We start from the raw sequence: 27,372 nt of genomic DNA on the forward strand, positions 1-27,372 counted from the left end.
TCTCACTCACACACACTCGCTCGCTCTCTCTCTCTCTCTCACACACACACACACACACACACACTCGCTCGCTCTCTCTCTCACACACACACACTCGCTCGCTCTCTCTCACACACACACTCGCTCGCTCTCTCTCACACACACACTCGCTCGCTCTCTCTCACACACACACTCGCTCGCTCTCTCTCACACACACACTCGCTCGCTCTCTCTCACACAGACACTCGCTCTCTCTCTCTCACACACACACTCGCTCGCTCTCTCTCACACACACACACACTCGCTCGCTCTCTCACACACACACACGCGCTCGCTCTCTCACACACACACACGCGCTCGCTCTCTCTCACACACACTCGCTCGCTCGCTCTCACAATCACTTTCACACACACACACACACAATCACTTTCACACACACACACACACACACACACACACAATCACTTTCACACACACACACTCTCGCTCTCTCACACTCACTCATACACACACACATTCACACGGTCACTTTCACACACGCTCACTCATACACACATTCACACTCACAGTCACTTTCACACACACACACACTCACACTCACACTCTCTCTCTCACACACACACACACCCTCTGACACACTCAGACACACACACCAATGAGACAAGTATAAATAATTGCATTGGATCTCTGCATGAAAATATAAAACTGACCAATTTTCTTTATTTACTATAGATGTACACCAGTTGAGAATGGTTAAGAGCACACACGAAGGCTAAATGTTGGACAGATTGCATCACAGATGACAGAATTTGGAAATGAAAAGTTCTGAGTAACAAATTGATAAAAAATAGCCTTTAACCTCTAAACATTTCTAATGCAAATAGTAACATGTACAGATGTGTGTGCCACTTTATCAACTGTATGTAGTTGCTAATAACATTTTCATCTGTACATGAGAATTTGTACAAAGTAAGAGATCTACCATTTAATAATAGATAGAAGATAAAATAATAGTACATAATATATACAATATTAAATGAAGCCATTGAGCAGGGTTGCATACTAAAGGACACTTTGCAATGGTTCGGTTTCATCAAGAGAAAAAGCCTCCAGAAATGTTCATTTAAAGCCATTTAATGCTGAAAACAAGCTCCGATTTGCAGAGAAAGAAAATGACACAGTAGTAGTGCTCTAATGCACTACATACCTCTTGTTGAGCACGAGTATATGGATGGTGAAAAAAGAAATTAAATGCATTGGCCTTTAGAAACATTTGAACATACCAGAAGTGTGGAACAAATTGTTGGTGATTGCTATTCTTTGACAATTAAAAAGACTGATCACTGTAGTCCTATTTACAAACTTGCACATTCAAATCGAACAAGCTAATGCAAGCAAAAATAACAAACAAAAATACTTTATCATTTTGAACAATTCCCAAAGACATACAAGACCCCCAGAACGTTATGAGCCTCTGCTCAGCATCTAATGGAAGTTCAAACAATGGCCCAGGTCTTAAACCAACTAACAAAAAAAAAAGAAGTATTAAAAAAAATAATAATAAAGAAAAAAGAAAAAAAGAAAAGAAAGACAAATAAAACATGCCAAAATCTTTTGTCTTCTGTTGGACACAATATGGACCATAGTAGGTAAACGTGGCCTGATCTCTATTGTTCATTAGGTTACACCAACAGTCACATGGTGACTCTTCCAGCCACCAGTTGAGTGGTTTAATTTCACCCTTAGTGCACATTTTATTAACGGTCACTGGATATGACCATCATGATCTCCATCCTCTAATTTGGAGATATTTTCTAACAGAAAATAAGTTCTAAATTAGAAAACTTTGTGGCCTTATATATGCATTTCAGCAAAGTTGTCCATCAGCTAAAAGGCACTAAATGTAAATAAAGGCTTTGTTTAACTTTGTTTTAACAAACTGATACTTCTACATATCCATTAACTTAGTCAGTGGATATGAACTAAACAAGCATGCACAGCTTGTTCTGACTCCGTTAGAAAAAAATCTAAAAGGGAACCATTAAAGTCTCGACCAAGCATCATGCAAAAAAAAATAATTAATAGATAGATATATATATTCAAATTGTTCAGAATGAAGTCCTAGGTTAAAGTTCTCACAATGAGGGCAGTGCCAGGCAGTTCTTCCACAAGTAACACCTTGAAACAGCCATCACTGTCAATGAAATATGGAAGCAAATCATTTACCATTGTTTGAACATCCACACAGTCTGGGTGAACTTATAGCCAGGTGTACTGAATAGCATCTAAAAATATATTACAACAAAATAAATTGGCACAAGACCTAAATTCTACAGAGGAATATTTTCGTTTAGATATTCACCAAGATTAGGAGCTTTCAAAAGTCTGCCAAGCTTGTTTGTTTTTGTTTATATATATATATATATATATATATATATATATATATATATATATATATATATATATATATATATATATATATATATATATGAGAATGAGATAAATCTGCTCCATTTGCCAAACAGTGACACTTGGCTGACAGTCCCCACTGCTGGACCAGATAACACAAGAAACAAACATAACACATAAACGGACATGAACTACCAGTCTGAGGCACAAAGCTGGAGGCAATAGCAGCTATGTCCTAAAAACAAAGGTTAGAGCTGTATACACATTTTCACCCAAAATCTGCACTCTCCCATATTCCTGTGGGTCAAGAGGCTTTTGCTCAATTAAAACACAATGGTCAGCAGTCAAACTGCAAGTGCTCTTGTGCTGAAAATGATCCATTCACTGTTTTCGCCCTAGCACCTACTCTTTTAATAACAATTAATGGTAAGTGTTGGGGAGGGGGAAATCAGTGCAGATGCATGTGACGAGAAAGGGAGAGATCTGTGGGGAAAAAGTCCACAAAAAAATTTACACCTGAGAAGGTCTAAAATAAAAAAAACTCCAGCGTAGGGGCACTGGCCGAGGGAGGGTCACTGTGGCTCTTTATGGGAGCAGAGCTAAGCGTGTGTCCAGATTTCCGGGTCACACCATGCCATCATGTGCTGCTGCTGCTGCCTCTGCTGCTGTGCACCGGGCGCGCTGTTCTCGGCCTCTGCCTCTGAGCTGCTCTGCCCCTTTAGTGGCCATCACGGGTGGTTATCATGTCGTCTGCACGCCGGTGGGTTTCCAGGGCCTTTACGGTGGACATGTCGTGAGGAAGCTCTGATTTGCGACGCATTAGTGGCCGCTCTTTCCGCTGCTCCCTCTGAATCTACATCACAAACACAAGAAGGTTGGCTGTAAGACCAAAGAAATGGGTTATCTGTCTAGGCTATGTTAAGTGTGGCATCAATACTTAATAGAATAATACGTGAAGTTTACTATCACTGAATGGCGGCCCTGGACTCTCAGGTAGGCAAAATGCAAAGTGTTAAAAAACGACTACAGCTTGACTGCTGGCAGCGTAAAACTGTGGCAATTAAGAATTAAAAAAATTCTCAACAATGGTGGTATACCTGTGTTGCTTCTTCTTCTACTGTCTTTTTGAGTGCTGTGACATCATCTATCCCTATGCTGTCTGTTTCAATCTCCATTGGGCTACCTAAGTTGGTTGAGTCAATATACAAGAGGAACTGCAAAACAAACACAAATAGGAACATACCAACAATGCTCCTGAAGGTAACACTGATGTGGCAGTAAAACACCAGTCAAATCATCTAGATTTTTTTTACTATACATTTATGAAGCCTAATTTTTTGGTGATCTCTCATTTACAATGAATTTCATATTTGTATCAGACTGACACAATGAAATAAGCCAACAGCTCAATTACTAGTTAAGGTAATGGCGTGGCACTAACGTGCAACACCCCCCCCCCCCCCAACGTATTTTACATAATGTTTAAGATCATGCTTTTTTTTTTTTTTACCTATTAATGCAAATTGCTGGAATTGCAAAATAAAGGCTTTGATAGCTATGATAAGGACAATATGCCAAAGTAATATTAATCCTTTGAAAATTCAGATAAGTTCCAAATTCCTTTTTTATTTTAATTAAGCAAGGCCTGTCAAGTGTTTCAAAGCATCAGACATACTGCCACTATACACATTTTGTCTAAAATAGGACTGCATTATAAATGACGGGTTGCAAAGTAGCCTTTGTAATGTTAGCAGGAGCACTGAGCTGTTTTAATACCTCTGTGAGAAACCACATCAACCAACTGCCATTCATTACTATGTATTTTGTCTTTACAAATAAGGAGAACAAAGAGATGTCAGTCACCTGGGGGTTTGACTTGGCAAGGTTTTCTATCTTTATCCAGGCTTCCTCACGCTCTTTCCACTTTAGCTTCTCTCTAAAAGAAAGAAGGTGTTTAAGCAAATAAGCAAAAAAAAGGTGTCATCTGAGAAGTTGATCGTGCTTTCATACTTGTTTTTCTCTGCTCTGAACTGCTGTGTGCAGTCATCGAAGAGTTTCTGATTCATCTCCATAAATAGCTTCAAAGCATTGTAGATCAAACCATGGATTGTCCTGGAGGAAGGGAAAACAAGATAATGTAATGTCTGTCCAAGCTTCCATGACACAATAGCAAAAGAAAACTGGATGCAACTACATGGAACAATGTAAAAAATTTAGAAGATTGTAGATTTTATTGTATATGCGTAAAAAGTCTTTAAAGCTGACGCATTTCCCACCTTGTGACTTTACTGTGAAACTACTTGAATAACTCAACAGGGATTTTTTTTTTGATAGAAGGCAGAAAAGGTCTACTGTAACAGAATGTGACTCACTTGTTCCAGTGGGTTTTGGAGTTTCGGTAAAGGGACGGAAACATGATGGGCAGTATTCTGGCTGCATTGTCACTGATCAGACTCATGATGTACTCGTTGTTCCAGTAATACAGGGCCCGCTCTGCAACCTATTGTAACACAGCAACAAAAATGCAGTGTGGTCCTAATGAACAAATCTTATTACCATAGCAATTTATAAACACTCCAAATTTTAAAAGTACATTTTCCTAATGCTTATATATAACTAAAATCACCACCAATTATATATTAACACTCAGTGTCAGTGTAATGTATTTAATTAGTCCACTTAAAAACAAAAAAAAAAAACAAATCTACCTGTGATACTTTCTAATAAAACCCTCTGCATTAGTCAGAACAAATGTTAAATACTGGTCATGGCAGATACATTGGATGATTCTACATATTTAGCACATTTAAAACGATTAAAAAGTCTTAAGCAATGAGCTTCATGTGAGCAGACCTTTTTTTTATTTTGACAATTTCAAAGAACAATTTTTCTAAAGTAAGTTTTGTTCATTTAATGGATTTGAAAATGTTGCACTCACCTGAAAGTGTGGGCTGGAGACGCACTTCGCCAACTGCCTGAACAGAGGCTCCATGACTTTGACAAACTCAGAGGGCTCAATTACATCCAGGATCTCCTCAAGCTCATTGAGGAACATCACCTCTTTTGGGCTGTGTGTCTTCGGCCAGTACTTCAAAAGAGCCATGACCACCTGTTAAAAATTAAACTGAATGTCAATTGAAATAAAAAATAATAATAATTTAAAGCAGTATATCACACAAAAAACCCACCAAAAAAGTATGTTTAAACCAGCTGTATTTCAGATAACGCAAAAAGACAAAAAATGAGTCAGCACGAATGTAAGAAACTATATTGCATAAACAAGTGTCATGTCAAGTCTTCATTCCCTAAATATGCTTGTGCCTGTAGGTGTGTTTGGCTGTAAACAAGCCATGCATTCTAGTTATTAATCAAGTGTCAGAAAAATGGCTGAACTTACCGGCTCAGTCAGAGTGCTGTCCTTCTCCAAAAACTGTACAACACAATAAGCCAGCTATGGATGGGAAAGGAAAAAAAAAAAAGCGCACACATTTAAAAAAAAGAGCACACATTTTAGCGCTATTAAAAGCATAACTGGAGTAATTGTATATTATTCCATCCTAATGCAAAACCATATGTATTTACTGCCACTTTCCTTTGCAAATAGACTTCCCCCAGCATAATGCACAAAATGAACAGTATTACTGATGTGGATAAAAGTTCACATTTTGACACTTAATTCATGGAATTTTCTTTTCGGTGATCCATGTAAAAAGCACATGTTTTACAGGTTAATGCAATACCACGTTTCTGTTTGTTATACATATATAGCGTAACTTTAACTGCCTGTCTTCTAGGTCTTGTCTTCTGTGATGCTTTCTTCATGTGCCAGATTTATGTGGGATAATATGTTCCTAAAAAAAAAACCTATTCCTATCAAACACAGCCACTAATCAGTACATATTTTATACAAAGCATTCACATTTATAATTTAATATTAATTATTATTCCATCACACTGAAAAACTGAAGATACAGTTACACAATATGATTAAACTGAAAATTACAAGTTACAGTGAAAAGAAGAAAAAACAAAACAAACAAACAAACAAACAAACAAACAAACAAACAAAAAACCAAAACAAATGGAAGCACAGGCAAAACTACGACAGTCCTTACCTGTGGGTGATAAACACTGAGAGACTTGACTTTATGCAAAGGCAACAAAACTTTCAACAAGAATATCTTGTGCTCTTCTTTCAGTGGTAAGGCGAACCCATTGATTATGCTGAAAAAGAAAGACGTATTAAATCAGTCCGTCTAATAGACCATTTTTATAGCTTACTATAAAGTCACAGAAATTACAAACGCAAAAAAAAAAAAAAAAAGCCTGAAAGACAGCTGGACTGAGAGAAAATCTCTCATTGAATCCTTAATGAAAAGACTTTACAGTAGACACGTACCTTCCTAATATTTCAAGTAACTCTGCTATTCCATTATGATGCTCCGTTTCATAAATGAACCTGAAATAAAAATTTTATATAAATATTCATTAGCATTATTAGATAAGTATACAAAACACAAAGAGTGCTTTAAGACATATAGATACAGATACAATACCAACCTATAAAATATGTTATTAATCTGCTTCCTGATGTAGGCCCTGAGGCCTAGAAATTTGCCATAAATGCGGTGCAGAGTGGTTTTCAGGAAGTCTCTTTCTCGAGGGTCTTCGCTGTCAAAGAGTTCTAAGAGCTGAAAATAAAGCCATAATTACAGCCAAATTACAATTTAGTTAACAATAACTATTACTGAAAACATCCTCTGTAGGTCCATACCTGCATGACAAACCTCTGGTCAATGTACTTTTTGGCTATGTTTGGTTGGAAGTCTGGAGACTCTAAAAACCGAAGGAAGAACTCGTATACGAGCTGAGGATGAAAGGAAAAACAAAACAAAAAAAAGAACAAGTGGGTCATGTTGTGTTGATAGGTGTTGCATGTATTTAATGCCACATGTATGTCCAATTGTGTGCATGTGTGTGTGTGTATGCATGTGTGTGTACCTGCAGGTGTGGCCAGGCAGCCTCTAACGTGGGCTCATCCTCCTCTGGGTCAAATTCTGCCCCTGTTGGGTTCGATGAGGGCGGTAATGTCCTGAACATGTTGATTGCAAACTGAAGAGAAAAGGTGAAGAATTAATAAAGAAATAATAACTAAATTATTAAGAACATAGTTGAATTTATTGGAGTAAAGATCATAATAATCAATACTTTGCATTTTCTTAATAATTATTTGTTCAAGTATCTAAAATACTAAACATTTCATCAACCTATTTCGACTACTCAATTATTAAATAAAGGGAAAAAGGCAAACAAACAACCGTAACAGGTTCCACAATTCTGCAGATTACAGTAGCTCTATGCTTAAGTAGATTTCTGTATAATGTTTAGCAGGATAATATTTTTGTCTACATTTGGTTTCTCTATTTTAGCACCCACTGTTTCAGTTTTTGCTTCATGACAACAAGCCTCATCTTATGATTCTTTAAATTAAACAGCATGGGCTGAACAACTGATCAAATGTTTGCATCGCAGCATCATATGAGTTGCATATATTATACTCAATGTCCTATCTCATAGGCAGAAACGTGTCCAAATATAAAGTTTGTACAATTATAAAGAACCAAGCTGTTCACACAAAATGTACCAGAAATCACAAGTTTGTAAGTTCACCATCTTCCCCTGTGAAACTCTAGCCGAGAAACTATGCCTGGAACTGGAACAGAGGGCCTACAGATCCTTGTCTCATCAACGTCAAACCCTCAACCACAGAAACCACACATGACCTTTAGAACACGGCTTTCTGAGTTCTGAAATCCAAAACATTGCACAGGTTCAGGCAGCAAAGTTAATAATGCTACTCTGCTGAAATGTGCATTCTGTAGCACTAGTTATATTTTAAGTAATGTATGTCTGCTCTCTCTTTTAGGTGTCAATTGCTTGGGGAAAAAAACATTTTGATTGATCAGTCCAACATTGTGTTCAACAATTTCAAGAATTAAGATATTTTCATTTTTGATTATCAATAATAAGGTGGTCTAGGACAGAGGGTCACTGCTGTGTTCTTGCCAGATCTCAAATTGATTGAAGGTAAATGCTGTAAAACATAAGAACGGCTCAAAACAAAGGCCAAGAAAAGCAAGTATTTAAAGTCAAACTGTGTTTGTAATTTAGAATACAAAAATCTGCACAGAGTTAAGTATGGAATAAATGTACACTTTAAATGTGGTATCCCAGTGGATCAGGTGTTTGACTACTGATCAGAAGGTCATTGATTCGAATCTCAGGTCCACCAAGTTGCCACTACAGGGCCCCTGAGCAAGGCCCTTAACCCTCAATTACTCAGGTGTATAAACTGAAATTAAAAAAAATGTAAGGTCACTCTGGATGAGAGTGTCTGCTAAATGCTGTAAATGTACACATTGAAGTAGGGCTGGACAACATAATGGTCTAATAAGGGATCACATTTATTTTTAAATAAAAACAAACAAATCTAATTTAAAAAAACTGCTAGAAGCATCTAAAATTAGTTCAAATATTTTTACATAGTGTTAAAAGTTAATATATATATATATAAACAAACTCTTTGAATCTAAAAATTAAATGTACATTCTAAACTTGCCTAACAATAAAGATATTTATAAAATTGTTTTAAACGCAACATGAGCAAACACAATATAACCCATACATCAGAAAATGTTTTTTTTCTCTCATATCTCCTCCCCTAGTTTAGAGCCTGTACATGTTTCTGCGATGATAAACAGAACATTCTCGCATGTTATACTGAAAGCAATTTCGAGCAAAAGCGCCTGATCTTTTCCAGGCTTGTCAGTATGAATTCAAGCCTGCAGCATTATCACTTTGCTATGAAATTATACACATGGTGGACAAACATGCCACATGACCTTGTGCTTAATAAATAGCTTCTTCACCATTAAACCGAGCCCTAATTACTGTCTGGACAGACAAAGGCAACACAGTCTGCCCACAAAGACGATAAGCATAAGAGTTGCACTCTTCAGGGTTCGGATGCATCTTTATACTTTGATGATAAAAGCAAAAGAACTTCAAAGTGTCCATGTTCCAAAAGGGATAGCATAAGGGAACTCTAGTGTACGAGTATATTATCATGCTGATATTAGGAGCTTTACAATGTTTATGCTACACAGGAGCAGAATGATTCAATTTGCACTTCGATTAAAAGTGGTTTCCTGCTTAACATGTAAGCCAGTGTTTGATAAATATCAAAGGGATGTTATTCAGCACAGAAATTGTTAATGCTGGCACCAGAGAGCTGTGGCTAGGTCAACCGATGCAATCTAACAGTCCCTGACCATAAAATACTTCAAATAAGATATTACTTTTTATTACTTTTAATGTAAAGTTTTTAAACATGCCCTGGAACAACAATGTAAACAAAACCTTCTGGGGGAAAAGGATATTAATCAAAGAGCAAGCACACTTTTACAGAGGTTCTAGTCTTTCGCTCTTCATAAAATGACAATAAAGATGTATAATGTAATTGAAGGTTCAAATACAACGCACCACACGAGCTCCTTAATTTCCCACACAATCTCTAGCGTTTAAAGATTATCTGCAACCTCAATTTCTCACTCTTAATGCAGATTGGAAGAAGGCATGTAATGGGAATAGAAAGTGTGCAGACCGAACACAGTGGGTGACAAACTTAGGGGAAGCAGGTTACTGTTGAAGTTAGCATTGTAAAATTGTGTTTCCTTAATGTACATCAACAGATTAAAAAATATATTATAAAGCAACAAGCAGTCACCTGTCACCTTACAGCCCCAGGGTTAGAGGTTTGATCCTGAACTCTACTCACAGTCAGATGTTTTACACATGTACGATCGAGTTACACAGAGTTTCATCACACTATAAGCAGGTATATATTACAACGGTAATGCAGTTACTGAAGATAAATTAATGAATAATAAATTGTGTTAAATGGTAACCGTAACTAGGAGTAATCTACTGCCAAGTCGGTCCATGCTAAGAGGTAGTAATCTGAAAATAAACCATGTTTATTAAAGTCGAACCATGTTTATCAAAGTCGAACACACAGGAACTTCATCTGTGTTCTTCTACCTAATCATCAATAAACAAGATACCCATACAACCTTACTATGCTAATGCGGTTATATATTATGTTTAAACATAACAACTGGTTACAATCTTAAACTGTTCAAAACCCACAACTGTTCTAATCGCACATTTTTTTATGGCTTAAATAAGACAAAAATTATAGTTCTGCACTTTTTTGGTGGCTGCTTCTCTACATTCTGCAAGTATTACCACTAATATCACTCACGGCATCATTCTCTGAAAGAACATTTTAAAACAATGTTATTTTGCTGAACTAATCACTTAGAAACCTGTTGTTGGTACACTGTGAGGGCAAAAGCTGTGTGCAACATGGGAATGTGTGATTCACATCATGTATTCTGTTATTTATGCATCTAATGCAACTGCACTGTTTGAACACCAGAGGTCCCAAATATTGCACAAGCCATATTATATATTAAGAGCCCACGGAGCAATAGCTCAACCAGAAGAAAAAACACCCTCCCCAACACAACACGTGCACTACAGGTTATATGGTCACATAGCCATGTAAACCACACAGGGAAAGAAAAAAAGAGTGCTTCAGTAGATTTAACGTGTCGCCCGTGCAGCTTCACTGCAATCCTTTGTGGCCTCGTTCTGAGGCACTGAACTCTAGCACAGACGTTGCTAGGGAGCTATTTCATGTTTCAATCATCGTTTCCCCAAGACAGGGACGTTAAACATGTTTGTAGGATTCTTTTTTTGTTTATATAAACTACTGCTTTGCATCGCACATCATGAAACAATGATCATAAATCAAGTCTAATCATGACCAGACTAACTTTTGCAGGGGACAAATGATAAATTCATTAACTAAACCCACTGAGTCCGGCGTGCTTGCGCATGCTGCTTATCTGGGGTGGTATGAACTAATTTGCACGTCAATAGTATCAATATGTTTAATCATGCCATGACCACCACTTACAGAGAGTGTTTTATGTAGGCTTTGTGATCCATCGTATTTTCACATACCAGAGTAGTTTTTAAACTACTAAATAATATTAAAGTAGGCTTAATTAAGTGTGCATGTTATCACTAACTAGAACCCCAGGAAGCTGCTGGAATTACACATTAATGACTTACTGGGAGCTTATAATACTGTTTTCTGTTTACTTTGTCATCCTACTAGTGGGCATCAATGTGCTTGTTGAGTTATATTATACTATGTTAATATTGATTATGGATAAATAAACTCACCATGTGCACCACTTCCGGGTAAATGGGCTCAGTGATGACATTCCTGTTGTGTGTGATGTACTCCACCATCTCACTGAGCGCCGCCCGCTTCACCTCCTTCCATTTCAGGTCGCTCAGTGGGTCTGATACAAAGTCAAAGAGCACACAGCACTGCCGCAGCTTCTGTACAAACAGATTCTCCTGCTCCGCTGGGGGCACATCTACACCAACAGTACAGAAAGGTACGGATGAGTTTTAAATGTTAAGGGGGAAAAATAAGTAAATGTACAGAACTGATTATCAAAAGGTTTTTCGTGTTCTTATGGGTCTTTTGTGCATTAAAATCATCCTAGCGATAGTAGAGGTAGCAATGTAATATGTTTATAATAGTAGTGAATAATATAGAAGGAAAGAGTTAAGGGTTTGATGCACTACATTGTGGTTCCTGAAGTACAAATATGTGTTTATGCACAGTAGAGAGTGGTGTCCATCCTCTTCTTATCTTTACTCTTGTTTTTCTGCTGGAAGCAAATGGCTGTTAATTAAAATTCACACAATTCATAATACCTTCCTGAAAGAAAAAAAAAAGAAAGAAAGAAAAAGAAAAAAAAAAAATACCATGAGAAATACCACGAAGCTGCATTAAGTTTAACCCCACTCCAACCCTGGAGCTCATCACAAGAAAAGCTCCCCTGAGGCAGTAGTCAGGAAATGTAACGGGTATTACACTGCCAAAGCCAAATTTACACACAGTTTACATTTCCATCATCTAGAAGCAGAGGCTGCTGTAGTGTTATTTAAGGGAAATCCAGAGGGAAAGGCTTTTGGTTAGTCACATGCAGACATGCATGGATGGAAATGTATTTAGATCAATATTTTGAAGTCATTGGTAAAGTAAGCTGACAACATTTATATATAAAAAAAAAAAAAAAAAAAAAACGGTGGTTGCATTAATTAACTGAAAGTAACCAGGCTTCAAATGATTTTACTGGATGCATCTCTGCTTTTTATGCTCCCAATTCCCACTGGTCTCAAAATTTTATGGTCATCCAGACTGGTGAATTCACACAATGACACCCTCAAATCAGGTGGATGAGCTAGCAAGGTGAAGCAGACTTAAAAGCTACTTTACATCACCATAAATATATGATGGTCGCTTGATGTAGCGTCTGACTTTAAATCAAGATTAATAAGCAGTGGCCTTCCTTTCTGCTGAAATACTGCAGTCCAAGAACTCCTGGACTGGAACGGGAACCCAAAGCACTTGAATTAGTTGTGCTGAATAAATCAAACAGCCTTTATGATGGTTATCCTTCTTAACTTTTGTCTTTTATCATCACAGTTAAATGTTCATTACTCAAAACGCTGAAATCAACTTTGTGAAGCCGGAATGTAACATCATGCGTACAAAATATACAAAACCTACAAAATCAATAAATAAAACAGGGCTATTGAGTTGAATTAATCGTGGAGTGTAGTTATATGTCTGACCTAGTATTTTGAGTTTGAGTGGACTACTTTAGGGATTACAGGCTTAACAGAAATAACACTTCTACCTGGTTAACATGCCTGACTGCTCACCTCACCTTCGTAAAGCAGCCGGGCTTGTTTTTGCATGTTTTTGCACTAATGTATGTGCAGGATTGATGAAGGGGTATAGTTACAAACTACTGCAGGGTGTGGGCTACATACCAAACTACCAGAAGTATTGAAAACCTCAAATGAATGAGAAGAGCTCATAGTTCTGCCAGGAATGTTTTACAATAAAAAAAGAAAGAAAATAATGTTGAATTCCAGTGACAAGTGTTCACAATCAGGTCAAATAAATGTAAAACACCCTTCCCTATGACCGATAAGACTCCGAGCATCAACACAACTGGTTTTATATCAAAACAAAGAAATCCTGAACCACAGTTATCAAGGCTTGAGCAGGTCAAACAATAATGAGAAAGGTAAATGCATGCATGAGTGATCTAATAAACAAAAACAGATAAACTTGAAATAATAAGCTACAGGAAATTTCAAGATGAATGCATGGTGATTTGGAGATCTTGAAACAGGAAAGAAGCACTTTCCTCCATCATCAGAGTCTACAGAAAATCCTATAGCTCTACAGCTCCAGTTCAACACACACTTCCCCAAGCTGTGACCTCACTTCCTTTGACATCAACAGTCTCAGTGGGGGATGGGAGAGGCAGAAGACAGTAAAACTGCTCCAACCACCCCCTCTGTGTACTACCTCCCAGCTCACACTTTAAACTATATTACAACTGAGCTTTCTTCGTCTATTCATTTGCTACAGTCAGCAGCCTCCCAGCCCGTTCTTACAAAAAGAAAAACAGCATGAAATTGGGAAATGGCAAACTACCGATTATAACCTAATCTAACATTTTATTGAGATCCTTTGCAAAAGATCAAATAAAAAAAATCTTATGTTTTTTTTTTTAAGCTACAGCAAACGCAGACGCTGCATTCTTCAGCGCCGTAGTCTCATCCCTACCCCCATCCACGGACAATGAAGCGGAACAGCTTACCTCTGAAATACGTGAGGGCCAATGGCTGAAAAGGCCCATTTGAGCTCGGTGTGTCCAAAACCATCTTGCTCCCCTCCTTAGAGCATGTCAACACCTATCTGTCCGTCCAAGAGGGAGGGGAGTTATGGAGGGTAGGAGGGAGAAGGCGGATCACCTACAGCGATTTGAGCTAGCCTCCATTTCAGCACCAACACTCTCAGCAGAAAATGAAGCTCCACTGCAAGCTGGAGGGAAACAGCTTGCTAGTGATGTCATCTACAAAGAGCCACCTGTCATTGGCTGGCGAGAATCACGTGACCATTCCTCGCGTCTGCAAGCTGAAAAGGCTTGCAATTGGCTGCTATGTTTAAAGGAGGGCGGGACACTGTCTATAAGGGGAAGACATTCAGTTTTCAAAGGACAATAAAGATGAAAATTGGCAGAAGTTCTCCAGCTATCAAAACCTTTGTGCCTAATGCCCAACAATATTTAAATATTTACAATAAACCCACACTCCTGAAGCGATTGTAAAATACACAAGCAAACCATGAAGGACAGAAAAAACTGTTCATCACTGGTGCTATTAAATCTTCATCACATCTATTACTCAGCTGTTTCACACCATTACTGATGAAACATGATGACTCAGGCAACACTTCCTATTATAGTACACTTTTAATCCTTTCACGGTTCAGGTTTGCAAGATAAAGTTTTTTTTTTGTTTTGTTTTTTAAAAACAGAACGTGCCAGGACTAGAGAGAAGCCACTTCCATATGTGTCACCTCTTCAGCCAAAATTAGCCCCAACACTTTTACTGTTGACTGTGAAAGGAAAAGAATGACTTAAGAATTCTGCCAGGGTGCAACCTTGACACATTTTTCTTATATGTACGATAAACAAGCAACCACACAGAAGCAGCAAATTGCTGACAGGAAACCACATATCAGCTCACTCTCTGCAGCGAGGCTTCAGCAGAACAGACACAGATGATGTGGGACAATAGGAACACACCCAATAGTAATCACTGAGGGAAAGGAAAATTTACAGAAAAGAACATCACATTGAATGTTCTAAACTGTTTATCTTTTTGTACTGTACTGAATATTAATTAGAAATATATATATACACATGTTCACAAAAAAAAATGCCATCATTGCAGGTATGTATGGGTTTGATTTACTTAATAAATATTATGTGTTTGTTCAATTTCCTTTGATAATAAAGAACACCACCAGGAGAAATAAAGTTTAAAAAAACAAAAAACAAAACAACAAAAAAAAAAAAAACCACACTGATCTGCATCAAAGCACATGACCTGCCCATAATGCTCCAAAAGAAGGAAGATGCAACCCTGGGTAAACAATCAGAGATTGCGTTGCAATAAAAAGTCCACTGGTAAAAGGCTCATCTAATCTGTGATTTAATCTAAAAGAGCTTTTGTTCATCGAGGCACCTCACTACAGTCAGGAATTACTCTTACAAGCCTGTGACTTGGATGTTTACTCTTCAGGTCAATTTTTTTAAAATACCAAATCAAGCAGTAATCATTGTTCACTTATTACACACTGGAAAATGTAGCATTTTTCAGCCTCAGACTAAATGGAGGAGGAAAAAAAAAAGAAAAAGATTTTGTATAGTGCATATAATCAATATAATCATCACCAACGAGGCACAGGAACATTTAGCTTGCTATTCAGTAAAAAAGGTTTACAGCAGCTGTATGAGTAAGAAAGTGAAGTGAAAGACATTTAGCAAAACTAAAAATAAACTTATTCAAATTCTGTTTGAACACTGGTACGTTTGCTCAATACAATACCCAGCATTTGGTCATGCAAATATATCACACAATCACGAGCACCCAATCCTGTACCGCTAGCTTTGACCTTTCCTCAATCGTACTAACTGCGGAACAAGACATTTTGAGAAATTCTGTGGGTGTGCAGAACACCTCGTTGATGTAATTACAGTTAGATTAAAGTTTTTTTTTTTTTCACAATTTCACAAGGAGAAGCCACCTTTATTTGTCATATATAATTTACAGCAAATTGAAATTTTTTTCTTCGACTTTAGCAGTTTGTTAGAAAGTTTGGGCCATAACAGAGTGCCCATGGAGCAGACATGGTTAAGGGCTTTGCTCAGGAGCCAGAGAGCAATTTGCAGATAATTTGGTTTTGAAGCAACCACTCAAACACAGTCTTAACGGTTGAGCCACTCCTGCAACTGGAAAACATGCAATGGCTGAAAGTGAAGAGGCTGACAGATTTAGGGAAAAAAGAACAATAAGTGGCATGCAGGTAGCCTCAGACTAAGTCTATGAGAAGTATCTGAAAGCAGAATTATTTGAAAAATAAAATCAATGTTTTTTTGATAAGCCGATAACATGTCTGTATCTGACTTTTGTTATTGTCACCTACACCTGTTGTCTGACCACAATTTCACCAAATGAGCTGTTCTCAGAGGCACAAAAAAGATTCAATGGATGTGTGCAAACAGTTCTTACACTACCTCAAAATAAGCAAAGCATTTTTATATTTAATTAAGATATTACAATGAAACAAATACACAGTGAAAATACATCAATTCAGACCAGGAAATCTCTCTAGAGACCACTTCCTCACTGTGTTTATAAGCAAGTATGCATGCTTACAGTATTTAGCGAGTTTAGCGTGATCAGTTTTTTTCCCCTGACACTAGAAAGGTTTAGACAAACAACCCAAGTGATTTTGCAGAGCACTTTAAGCTGAATGAGCATAAAATACATTTATGTGACAGAAAAAATACAAATAAAAAGTAAAATTTCTATATGCTAATCAAACAGCTGACTGGATATTTCTCTGTTCCATCAACTTGAGATGGTACAGTAGGTACAACCACCAGACTTGGGTAAGCAAGAGAAAGTCATCAATAACGTTGACATGTATCTAAAAATGTTTGTGAATGTTAACAGTAACAATATCAGCTAGAGAAGCAATATAGCTCTTTTTTTTTTTTTAAACAAAAATAGCTATCCTAACTAATTTACACAGATATTGTAGTGTTAAGAGATCGTAATGACAATTCCATATTCATATATAATAATAGTTAGTTTCATAATACTTTGATTAAACAAACAGTGTAACATTTTTTTGATATCTAAAATTTTCTGATAAAAACTGCAGGTCAAAGCTTTTTCTCCCATATTAAAAACAAACCCTGTTCCAAAATGCACATGAGAGCATCCAAAAAGCAGCTCATGGTGTTTCTGAAAGCATGTTGGACTTCCTAGGAATATTATGTAAAGCAGCCACTGTCCGCTTCAAAAAAAGATGTTATGTGTGAACACAGCCTTAGGTAGCAGTTTCTAAAAACACTTGTGAGTTGTGCAGCATTTCTCACGACTGTCCCTGACAAAAATAGTTTTGTTCCTGTTCTGCAATGTAGTGTGAGTATCAGTCACAGACAGGGATGAAAATCCTCATTTAGCGAGTGATGTAGTGCACGTTGCTGTGACTTCCTACAGAATTTGCATATTTAGTTTGTTTTTAAATGTCATAGGATTTTTTTTCTGCCACTATTGGTGAATTATTTATTTTGTCATTTATAGAAATCAGTTGAAACATTATTTAAAGGTGATGCAAATTTTTTTTACCGGGTCTGCAATACAACCCCCCAATGCAAATGTGATGGAAAAGCTGTTTAACTGCATAATTAGTAGAAGATATACACCAATCAGCCATAACATAATAATCACTTCCCGGTGAAATGAATAACACTAATAATGTTTTTTTACAGTAACAGAGGAAGGGCAGCAAGTGAACAGTCAGTTCATAATTTTGATGTTGCACATTGGCAAGCAAAAGGATCCGAGCAACTTTAAGAAGAGCCATAATCAGGACAGCTAGACGAAGGTGATGTCCGAGTGTGTGTGCGTCGCTTACCTGGAGAAGAGATGGTACCAGAAATCACTGGGGAAAAGGTTAAACTGATGGAAATTTTTCATGAATGGTTTAACTGTTGACTTGGCCTCCAAATTCCCATCTGTGAGTTGGACTGGGCAAAAGGTTCAACCCAACAAGGTCACACCTCACAACATACAGTACCAAAAGTATCTACTGTCTTAGTTCCAGATACCACAGTACACCTTCAAAGCTCTTGCTTCTCGAGTCCATGCTTCTACAGACAATATTGATGGCAGAACGGGAGCTACACATTACACAGTAGGTGATTTTAATGTTATGGATGACTGGTGTATCATTGTAGGTTGCCAACAGTTGTAAATGACAAACTGGAAGAAATGTCTATAAATAAATATAAATATATATATTTATATATTTATTTATATATATAAATCTCTTGATCTATACTATATAGCTCAAATTACAAATCTATTTTAATAAACCCACTGTCAACACACTGTCTGAGGTGTGATCTGTGTGATGGTAGAATTTATTACAACTGTAATAGCACTAAACTAATGCATCATCCAGTCAACTTTCAGATAAACATAATGATGTTAACCAGTCCGGTTTTCCTGCAAGAGCACAGCATCGCATCTCATAACCTTAACATTTTTTTAAGGTCAAAAACATCATGTGCTCCATAATCAACTAGCTCATTATACATTATTACATTACATTAACTGCCATATTTTGGATTAATCAATTAGGTTCCCTCGCAACCAAAACATTTGCCTGGGCAGAACATTAACTGCCCAGCAAGCTAGCTACAGAATTTATGACTTGTCCACCCCTAAAAGGCATAGAAACTTCCCTAATAGGAATGCCAATACAACTCAATTTGGGTAACTATTAAGTTAAATAATTTAAGAAAATAGTCAAAACAGAAGTTATTCTTCTGTCCTTGACTGGAAATATGTTACCATGCTTTCAGTTGTACATATTTTTCATTACATATGAAAAATGGAAATGAATACAAGTAAACGGAAGTGTGCTAGTTATTAGTTCAGTATAATAATTGGGTTTATATACAGTTTAGGCACAATTAAGGAAGTTTAAACATGTTTGAAAATCTGTGGTGTGGGATCGATGGCATAATCTTTTTGGCTACATTTCTTTACTTTTTTTAATCATTGAAATGCAACAAGTTTACAGAGAAGTTAAATGTAAAATGCATAAATGTTAAATGCAGCACTTGAAAAAATATTCTTTTATGGTTTTGATAGTTGTAGTCATATTTTGCATGAACTGATGTAGAGATTATAGATAAACATACCTTTGAAAGCAGGCAGTTTCTGGAGCTCCCGATTATTGCTGAGACTGAAACGAGACGAGCTTTGCCTCTTCTCCTTTTTGACAGGGGCTTGAGATCCAGACTGTTTCCCCTTCAGCATCTGTGTGGTGGGTGGCACACTATTGCTGCCCTTCCGGTTAGACCCCTGTAGCGAGTAGAAAAGATGACTTGTATAAATTATTTTACATGTACACATCTAACTCACCATTTGAAATTTCAAGAAACTGTTAAGAGTTCAAAAATTAAGCTTTTTTTTTATATTTAAAATGAGTTTAGAGGTCAAACTGATTTGAATTCTGACCTAAAAACTAAAATAATGTGTTAAGAATAGTCATCCAGGCATGTTAAAATAAATAAATAAAATAATCATCCCACACTCGCATCCAGTTAACCTAATTTCTTTATTTCACAGATGAAGTATATACACTTCCAGCGTATAAGAACAGTGATTCTCAGAAAGAAAAAAAAAACATAAAAAACACGACAACTTTTCACCAATGTCTGCGCTTACAAAAATTATAAGAAAGACAATGAGAAGTAAGCTCACACCGTTGAGTAGCTCACGAGCCTCTACACATCTGTGGTTTGACAGCAGAAATAGTAAGCAACTTCCTTAATGGGATTTATCTGGGAGTGCACATCACTGATAACTTCACATGGTCCCTCAAAACCTCATGATTGGTGAAGAAGCATAACATCAACTCCACATCATAAGAAGAGGGTAAGTAGGTTCCTTCGTGTGCTTCATAGACAGCATGTAGAATCACTGTCTGCTATGGAAACATTCTTCTCAGACAGGAAAGCACTGCAGCTGGTGATGACTGATCACAATCACATATTACTGCTGTTGAGGAAATTTATACTGATCGGTGTAAAAAGAAACATCAGGAGGGATCCTACTCACACCTCCCATAGACTCTTCACACCCCTCCCACTGTTCACAGGAAGAAGTATAATGAAGATCTGGGCTGAGTCCAGTTTCAAGAACAGCTACTTCCCACAGGACTCTTAACCAGATCCACCCAATGCCCACCTGGTTTAATTTCAGTCTGCCACCTTACATAATCTCCTCACTGCAGTATTCTATTGTATTCTAATAAACTTACACTTAAATCACTTAACATGTTCATACTGCTTCTCAAGGCTATTAACAGTTTACATCAGGGGTGTACAAGCTTATCCACAAAGGACCAGTGTGGGTTTAGGTTTTCCTTCCAATCAAGCAGGAACCACACCTGATTCCACACATTTAATCAGCTGACCTTGTCTTTTAAAATACTATGAGGTGTGGCTTCTGTATGGTTGGAATAAAATCTTGCACCCACATACATTACTACTGTGCAAAATAGCTTGCTGTGTATCTTAGTATTTACTGTACGGTTTACAGCATAAGTTATTATATAGTCTGTTTTCCTACATTCACTGAGTTTGTACTCCTCCTCGTCTGTCTGGCACGATCTGATTCTGTATAACAATCTTTTTTGTACCCAAGTGGAACAATGTGTGGGAAAACACAGCCAAATACACACTGGTAAATCATGCTTGCTGGTAAAGAGCTCCTAATGTAGAGCACGAACTACTGATAACGTATATATGTGATAGAGATTATTCAATTGGACAAACATAAGGTTATTATGAGTCATCAAAATGTGATAAAATATTATAAAATGTGAATCTTTTGATGACCTATATAAAAAAATAAAGTGATCTCCAAAAGTATTTTTGTCCTAGACATACTACCATACCGATGTCCCGAACACTAAAGAGCATGTAGAAAAAGATCTGAAACACCTATTTTTAATTCAGTGGTATTTAAGTGCAGTACTGATTCTATTGTTACTAGATTTCGCTCATAACATTACTGTTTGAGTGTAATTGCAAGCACTACTTGACCAACCAAACCTATGAGATGGGTTGTCAGTACCACGTTTGATGTGACTTAGCAAAGCAGAATTAAATATGAAACAGTAACAGTTCAGGAAAACACACTGAAACAGTGAATTTGGTCATAGAGAATTGACCAAAACACGAGATATTTCTTTGAACAATATTTCAGATACAGCCTGTGGTTAGTGGGCTGTTTCTCAGAAGGTACTTTGATGCTGTGGTCATAACAGTCACATACGTATAAGTGTATAAGTTTATATAAAGCACTGGATATTTACTCGCTATTGCGTTACCTCATGATCTGAATTTTCTTGTGCTGCAGATTTGCTGACTTTTCCAGACTTGGGCGATTCCTAATAAAAATAAAAATAAAATAAATAAATTTTATTCAACAACTGGCATTTTATTCAACAACTTATCTAGAAAATGTTTCTGGATATTTAGTGGAAAGTTAAGACCAGGCGAATATTTTATTTCAGAAGCCAGTGCTAACCGTTAGCTAACTTAGCTAGCTAGCCGGAAACTTACAACTGACGTTATAAATGCTACAAGGCTCGGTCCTGAATGATAGTATGCGTATTTAACATCATTTTCAGCCATACATGCGCTAAACACAGATTTATACATACATATAAAAGAGTTCTCTTGCAGAAACACAACGTTATCTAGCTAATTATCACTAGCTAACTATTTAGCACCAGCCGGCTAAAACAAATGTAGCCGTTTTAGCGCAAGCTAACTAGCTACCCACCCTAAATTGGCTTCAGAAATATCACGTACAAATACGAATTGTATATTTTAACATTTGGAATACACTCAAACAAGTTCATAGGCACGCTAAAAAAAAAGTTACGATATTCATTTAAACGGAAGGCTAATTTGAAATAATAATCTTGCTAGCGTTGTCTAGCTAGCCAGCGTTAGCATATACTCCATCGAATTAATAACAGGAAGCTTAGTCAGTAGTGCGCGAGCCTTTGTTTTTCTAGCTCTGTAAACATATATGTTAACGAAGAGATAAGAGCTCGGGAACAAACATGAAACCGTGAGGAGAAACGCGTATTACCTTGTCTTTTTTTGTTTTGTTCGGCATCGCACTCAAATGTCCAACCCAAGCCTCAGACTCAGATCCCTGACTGGAGCTACACACACACTTTCCCCCTCATATCTCCTCTGATAGGCGGCTCGTGTTCACCTCCTGACTGTTAGTGCTGTCAAACATCTCTACAACAAATACACAAACTACTTCATAATGATTATGGTTCCTTGTGACTAACAAGTTTTTGATTTCCTTGATCATAGCAAGCAAACTTTTGCTTAAAGAGAAACTGCACTTTTTCCCCCACATGAAACTCTGTCTCATTTTCAACTGTACTTTTAGTGCATATTTACAGCAGACTTAAAGCAGTGGCCTTGGTTCAATCCTGAATCCTGAGCTCAGGCTACTACATCGACTGTGTCTGCATGGGTTCCTGCCCTGTTCTCTGGTTCTCTCCATCAGTTTAGTGACCTGCTAGATGTGTGTTTTGCCCAACGGGTCCACCAAGAATCTTACCCAAATAAAGCAGTTAGTGAAGATTAGAACAAAAAACTTATGTCTGGGCAAAGATTAAAACCTAATTACAAAAACTAGTGAAATGCCATTTAAATCAATTCAATTCAAATTTATTTGTATGGTGCTTTTTACAATGGACATCTCAAGGCAGCGTTACAGAACATGAACATAGAACAAAAGGTTATTATAAAGAATATTATAAAGATTAATATAATACAAAAAAAATTAAGATTAAAATTCTCAGGTGGCTTTGGGGAGGAAAAATTCCCTTGAATCATTTACTTTGAATTATAACACTTTTAAATATATATAATATTAATCTTGATATTTTTTTTATTTATTAATCTTTATAATATTCTTAGGTTTCTTCCTTTACCATTCAAGTTGAATGGTAAAGGAAGAAACCTTGAGAGGAACCATACTCAAAGAGGAACCTCATCCTCATATGGGTGACACTGGAGGGTGTGATTATAAATATACAGTCTGACAAATGTTGTATTGATGCAAAAAAAATTCACATCTCCTCTTTAGTATCGCAGAGTCTAACTGGAGCTGGTAGATCTCTAGATGCCTCAGGTATCTCGCAGAGTCAGCCTCATCTCAGTGGAGGTCCAAAATCTTCATCGCATGGATTTTCCTCAATCTATTCATTGTATCGACTACAGACAGTATGCAGCAGTAACTTGTGTAAAAAGGCAAAATATAACACCTTAACTGTAAAATAAATATCACGGATTCCCTCTAACTATTCAAATATTCAGTTTATTTGTATATTAATTTATTCCACTGTGACCATGATAAAGCAATCCTAGTCTTTTCACAGGTTTTATGGTCCATGGTCTTTTTCGACAGTAGTGGGGTCCATGTTTTTTTAAATGTACTTTCACTGGTGGAAATCACAATCATTGGTGGTATTTTTCTTGTGTTATATTGTTCTTATATTTTTAACCTCTCACTTGTAATGAATGGAATTATTCCAAAATTAAAACATAAGTAAGCCCTCTACTTGGGCCTAAGGCATTCTTTCATAAGCATGTTCTGGAATAAAAAAATATTTACAGCTCAAATAAGTATACAAAATGTTATTGTACACATGTAAGTAATGCTCACAGTTTGATAACAATGTTCATGATCTTAAACAAAATACTGGGTTAAACGGCCTATAAAATTTGTTTTATAAAGTGGCCTCTGTCTGCAAAAGGACAGAATAGATCTCTACTCTAGAACAGCCATTCTCCGAGGATACATGCAAAACATTTTCTTAGGACTGAAACAGAAATAAGAGTGTTCTGGTGCCATCTGCTGCTCAAAATAAGAACTGAATAATTGCTAAAAGTCCTGACATGCCATCTATTCTTTAGACATTGTATATAAACTCAACTGCCAGTTTATTAGGTTCATCAGTGTAGTTTATACCAACATCCCTTATTTTCTTCTGTAATCCCGTCCACATTTCACATCAGCAGACTGTGTAATATATACAATGAACTGAATGTAGCCCATCTGTTAGGCAGCATGAGGCAGCCCCCCTGTCTCAGGCTCAGATGGTCTGCCCAGAGTACACCACTAGTATGGCTCACAAGATTAAATCTCCACCATACTCTGTCTATTAATGGAAAAGGACCATCATATGGACACCACTTTGTAGTTATTAGCATGGCAATAAAACATTGTATTATCATGATGGTGAGCTGCACTTATATCATTGAATCAAATCAAATTTTATTTGTCACATACACATACATACAGGGTACGACATGCAGTGAAATGCTTTTTGCATCTGTCTGGTATATAAGGGTAAGCATAAAAAGGAATGCAATTTAGGATAAAAAAACAACAAAAAAACAAAAGGAGATAGATAGATAGCTAGCATGCTACGCTGACTTCAGTCAGCATTCTTGGCTAACGGAGATGAGTCTTAAGTTAAAACGTCCATCTGAACAAGTTTATCCAAACATACTGGTTCTGGATGTTAACCCCGATCGCAAAGGTTCATACTCTGCAACTGCAGAGCAAAAGTCTCAGGAAGAAACTGTGTAAGGTAGTGTTGTTGCAGAGATACTAAATACTTAGTTTTAAAAATGGTTAACTCAGCTGACATACCTGGAAGGATGTCACCAGTTAGCTTTGCAGTTTAACACACAAGTCCAGCCTCAGAGTCAAACCTTGGTTTTTCTATACTATCCTCAAACTGCTGCTCTTTCTCTGCCACCTCAGCTTTCAATAACAATAACATTGTTTTGTAATACTGACTAACTTGGTTCTTTATGAATGTGACTTTAGTGCACACTTATTTAATGTGACAAAAGTATTGTGGGACGGGAATAAAGAAAAGATTGAACGGTCTTTGGCACCTCAACTATCTAACTCTCACATTATGTTCCTCTCAAATTTGTGATTTGCTTCCACCTGCAAATTACTTTGTGTATCATATTTAATCAGCCAATACAATTTAAATGTTTTAATTAACATGTATAGTCACACCAATGTGAGGAATGGAGGAATGTAAGTAATGAACTTAGGCCTACTAGCACTATGCATTATAATTTGAAAAAGTAGATTATCTTAATATCAAAACCTTAACTTTTCTCTGGACTCATTGATAAATACATGTCTGACCGTTAAAACGCATTCATGACGATTTATGGTGATTTTAATTTCCGTTAAACCTTTGCCTATATTGACGCTGATGCATTAAAGAGGAGGGGCTCCCCTGTTCCAAGATGGCGGCTCTATTGACGCATTTGTTCCAATGAGCTGCCGTACCCAAGGCGACATCTAGTGTAGATATCTATGGCTTCTCCTCAGGGGGGGCAGTGCCCCTGTGACAACAATCTTGGACCACCTTGTGACCCCCTAAATGTGGAGTGTGAAATAATTTTTACAAAAAGTTGTTTTTTACATCAGTGTTATTAGACAGTGGATTTTCACAGTATTGACAGTATTGATTTTCTAGATCTAGATTTACATCTGCAAGTTTTTTCTACTCATAAGTGGTGGAAGTTTTGCGCAAATATTATAGTTGAAGACTTCAAGCAAAGAAGGAAATATAGAGTTGAGTAAAGTTGTTAATATGTTGTATTTGTATTAAATGCATTACAGAAGTAATACATATGTAAACGCATAACAATAGATCAGCTGATCTCAACCTGGCTGTTTGTTATTTTGTGGCAGTTTGAAAAGGGATAAAATATATGATCAACAAACTCATGGTTCTGAGTGTTTTTACTCAGTAAACGAGTTGTAACATTAAATGTTTAGACATAGTTGCCTAGAAAGTCAGTTATTTTCAGTAAATTAATTCACAAGCTTCTTGGTCCCCATTGCTTTTGCTCTATCGTTCTCAAAATGAAGAGGGAAAAAAATGACATCATGTCATTCTTCCAAAGAAACGATAAGGTAGACAGTGAGACAAGCTGATGTTTCAGGTGTGGAGAGAGCAAGAGAGAGCAGAGAGAGAGTGTAGAGAGAGCGCAGGAGGTTGTCCATTGGAGAGACTGAGAGTGAAGGAATAGTAGAGGAGGAAAGTGAGACAAACTGAGGCTGAGAGTGATACACCTACAGAGGAGCCACGTGAAGAGAAGATTATTGAGCTTCCTGGTCAGTATACTTCTCCTTGATTGTCGTCTTCTTTTTTTTATCTGCGATCTTGTCATGGTCTTCATCATCTGAGCCAACAATCTCAATCTCTGGCTTATCTTCATCTTTCTCTCCTTCCTCCTCACTTTTGTCCTGAATGAAAGTAAGTAAAGGTAAGCACAAAACTACTTAAGTCAAATATCAGGACACAAGAAGGGCCAGTATCATTAAACCCCAAATGAAATGTAAAACACTGAATCAATTATAACAGCTACTTACATATAATGTTATGGGATAGCCAATGAACTGTGAGTGCTTCTTCACGATCTCCTTAATACGCTTCACATCAATGTATTCGGTCTGATCCTCTTTCAAATGCAGAATAACTTGACATGACAACCGATTTAATAATGTGACAATCATACTAATCATACAACCATTTATAATCTTATAATATCATTATTACTGCAACACAAAATGCTAAATGTAGCGATTCCCCTTGAACCCTCAGCTTTCTATAAATTACACCCTACTACTGTTTTTCAGCCCAGATATAGGACATGTGTTAGGACATATTTGGTGATGACTGTGACTTTCTCAGCTACCAGGTAGGCTGAGTAAAATCCCACACCAAACTGGCCAATCATAGAGATGTCAGCTCCAGCCTGCAGAGCCTCCATGAACGCCTTGGTTCCAGACTTGGCGATTGTTCCCAAGTTGTTAATCAGATCAGCCTTGGTCATACCGATGCCAGTGTCAATGATGGTCAGTGTACGATCCTCTTTGTTTGGAATGATTTCAATCTTCAGGTCTTTCCCAGAATCTAGCTTACTCGGGTCAGTCAGACTTTCGTATCAAATTTTGTCCAATGAATGATGAATGAATGCAGTCATTAATAAAAAATTATTCACAAGACAAAGATCAAAT

General features: G+C 37.0%; 1 protein-coding gene and 1 long non-coding RNA gene across 7 annotated transcripts; both read right to left on the minus strand.

Moving 5' to 3' along the window:
• Positions 1 to 671: 671 nt before the first annotated feature.
• On the minus strand, positions 672 to 22,601 carry ppp2r5cb (protein phosphatase 2, regulatory subunit B', gamma b). Of its 6 annotated transcripts, XM_027166186.2 has the most exons (17): positions 22,378 to 22,393; positions 21,605 to 21,664; positions 19,974 to 20,268; positions 19,407 to 19,569; positions 11,704 to 11,903; positions 7,390 to 7,500; positions 7,163 to 7,255; positions 6,949 to 7,079; positions 6,788 to 6,847; positions 6,504 to 6,612; positions 5,786 to 5,839; positions 5,327 to 5,497; positions 4,761 to 4,888; positions 4,399 to 4,500; positions 4,252 to 4,324; positions 3,486 to 3,602; positions 672 to 3,241 (listed from the first exon to the last, which is right to left on the minus strand). In XM_027166186.2, exons 4-17 carry the CDS (start codon positions 19,522 to 19,524, stop codon positions 3,107 to 3,109), a joined length of 1,602 nt encoding a protein of 533 aa, XP_027021987.1. In that variant the 5' UTR covers positions 19,525 to 19,569; positions 19,974 to 20,268; positions 21,605 to 21,664; positions 22,378 to 22,393; the 3' UTR covers positions 672 to 3,106. The 6 variants fall into 6 exon arrangements, with proteins under 6 accessions (XP_027021987.1, XP_027021984.1, XP_027021986.1 ...); XM_027166183.2 differs by lacking the exon at positions 19,974 to 20,268 and having other exon boundaries at positions 22,378 to 22,591; XM_027166185.2 differs by lacking the exons at positions 19,974 to 20,268; positions 22,378 to 22,393 and adding an exon at positions 22,063 to 22,235.
• Positions 22,602 to 23,395: 794 nt separating this feature from the next.
• On the minus strand, positions 23,396 to 26,834 carry LOC125138995. Its single transcript, XR_007138081.1, has 3 exons — positions 26,725 to 26,834; positions 26,429 to 26,598; positions 23,396 to 25,722 (listed from the first exon to the last, which is right to left on the minus strand). It is a non-coding gene; the product is annotated as an uncharacterized LOC125138995 (long non-coding RNA).
• Between the last annotated feature and the right edge of the window lie 538 nt (positions 26,835 to 27,372).

The sequence above is a fragment of the Tachysurus fulvidraco genome, chromosome 16 (genome assembly GCF_022655615.1).
Source record: "Tachysurus fulvidraco isolate hzauxx_2018 chromosome 16, HZAU_PFXX_2.0, whole genome shotgun sequence".
Classification (NCBI taxonomy): domain Eukaryota; kingdom Metazoa; phylum Chordata; class Actinopteri; order Siluriformes; family Bagridae; genus Tachysurus; species Tachysurus fulvidraco.